General features: G+C 28.6%; 1 protein-coding gene across 1 annotated transcript; it reads left to right on the forward strand.

The window, feature by feature from the left end:
* Positions 1-484: 484 nt before the first annotated feature.
* On the forward strand, positions 485-1,330 carry LOC145840884 (kelch-like protein 23). The gene has a single exon (XM_082948234.1). It carries the CDS (start codon positions 485-487, stop codon positions 1,328-1,330), a length of 846 nt encoding a protein of 281 aa, XP_082804360.1.
* The last annotated feature ends 928 nt before the right edge of the window (positions 1,331-2,258 follow it).

Below are 2,258 nucleotides of genomic sequence, written 5' to 3' on the forward strand. Positions count from 1 at the left end.
TAGTACGACGAAAAGCAAGTACTTCTTAGAGACAATAACTTTGAAAAATGTTACCACGTATTACAGTTTAGCTAATTTATATCAACTGTACAAAGTTGCTGAACAAACTCTTGCTTATATTGAACGTTGTTTTTAAATGGTAGCTGATACTGAAAACTTTTTACACTTAAACTTTAGTCTTGTTGCAAAAATACTTGCAAGCTCTGAGTTGAACCTTCACTCTGAAGTTGAAGTCTTTAATGCAGCAAACAGTTGGTTGAAACACAACAGTGAAGAACGTAGCAAACATGCAATAGAACTGCTATCAAAAGTTCGACTTACCTTGCTGTCAGAAGATGCATTGAGACATCTTTTGGATACAAATTCATCATTTCATGCAAACAGTAAATGTGTTGGAATATTGAATGCAGCTTTGGATTACAAGAAAACCTTTTCAAGTAACTGTTCTGAAAGTAGATATTGCAACCAAAATAAGTTTAATATAATGTTATGTGGTGGCTTTGGACTAAACTTTTGCGCTGTTAGAACTACACTTCAAATCAATGGGAGCAACTTCAGTGATGTTAAAGTTCTACCTGATATGATAAATGAAAGAGAGTTTTCTAAAGTTATTTGTTTGAAAGGAGAGGTTTATATACTCGGTGGTTATGATGAAAACGAACAAAATATAAAAAGTATTGATAAATATTCACCTTCTACTAACAAATGGACTGTAGTAGATGATATGATTGATGACCGTTGTAACTTTTGTGCATGTGCATTTATGAATAAAATATTTATATTTGGAGGTTTGTTTGAAGTAAATGATGACGGAATAAACACTAGGGCTAGCACTTGTTTACAATTAGATGTCAGCGACAAAAGTTGGAATAAAATTACCGAAATGAAAACGCCAAGATCAGATGCAGCTTGTGTGGTTTTTGAAGGAAACATAATAGTCTCTGGTGGTATCGTTGATTTTACTGTAAACACAAACACAGTAGAGTCATATAATGTTATTGCTGACAAATGGTCATCATTTCCTAGTATGATGCATGGTAAGTGCGGTCATAGTTCGGCTGTTGTTAGAAATTTCTTATTTGTTTTCGATACCTATCCTGGTATAGCTGAGGTTTTTGACAATGCTAGTAATAACTTTGTTGCTCTTAAACAAGTACATTCTTTCGTTAATCTTGAAGCTGTATCGATAGGTAGTAAGATCATAATCATTCAAAATGAGGAAAAGCAGATACTTTGTTATGATGTTGATAAAGAGGAATGCTCTGACAAACCGTTTGGAACTACAGAACATCTAATAGGTTTCGCTTGTGCAAAAGTACCTTGGTTCTAAATTTTTTCATGTAATGACAGTTTGAACCAGGTTTTCTCAAGCTTATTTTCATACAAAATTTAAAAACAAAAAAGTTGTCAACTCTCCTACATTAGTTATCGCCAATTAACCTTAACTTTCACGTCACATTATTAATTACTTTCCGTCGTGAACAATTTTAGCCCATATTAGGATATTGCTGAATTTTAAACCTTGGTCAATGAAAATTTTATCTACATTTTACTGCAGCAAATATAACTCTTTATAAATAAGCTTAAATTTAAAAAGTAGAAAGGTAAAATTTTAAATTCTTTGACTGCACTTTTATTAGATACCTTCTTTAAACCCTTTAAAGTAATTTATGCCAAATTTTTTAATTTGCTATCTATAGGAAATCCTGATTAAACCCTTTTTTTTATACTAAAATTTTTATAACTTGATTAAAAAAAATATATATTTTAAACAAACCTTAAAAGAAATTTATATCTTAAACAGCTTTATAGTAAATTCAAACCAAAATTACCTCCTGATTAAATTTTTATAATTATCTTAACTCCACAAACGATATTTTCGTTTAAGGGAAGTTTATTATAAATTATGTTATCGTATTTTTCTTTTGATTAACTTTCTTATTAAGTTAACTTTAATTAGTTAAACTTTATTAATAAATTGAACATTTTTGTTGTTTTAAATAAACTTATAGCTCTAAAAATGTCTCTATATTTTACCTTTAATTAGCTTACTTAATACTATTTTAGCATATACAGTATGTTGAAAAAAATGTTTACTTTTAAACTGCTTTAGAGAAGCTCTTAAATTGAAATAAAATATAGAAAATAATTGAACTTTTCAAAATTAATATATCTTATATAAATAAATTATAAATATATCTTTGTTTCTATAAGATTTTAACACAAATAATTATTGAATACAAACCATATGAGAAAAT

This window comes from Thalia democratica, chromosome 1 (genome assembly GCF_965202585.1).
Source record: "Thalia democratica chromosome 1, ktThaDemo2.hap1.1, whole genome shotgun sequence".
Lineage (NCBI taxonomy): Eukaryota > Metazoa > Chordata > Thaliacea > Salpida > Salpidae > Thalia > Thalia democratica.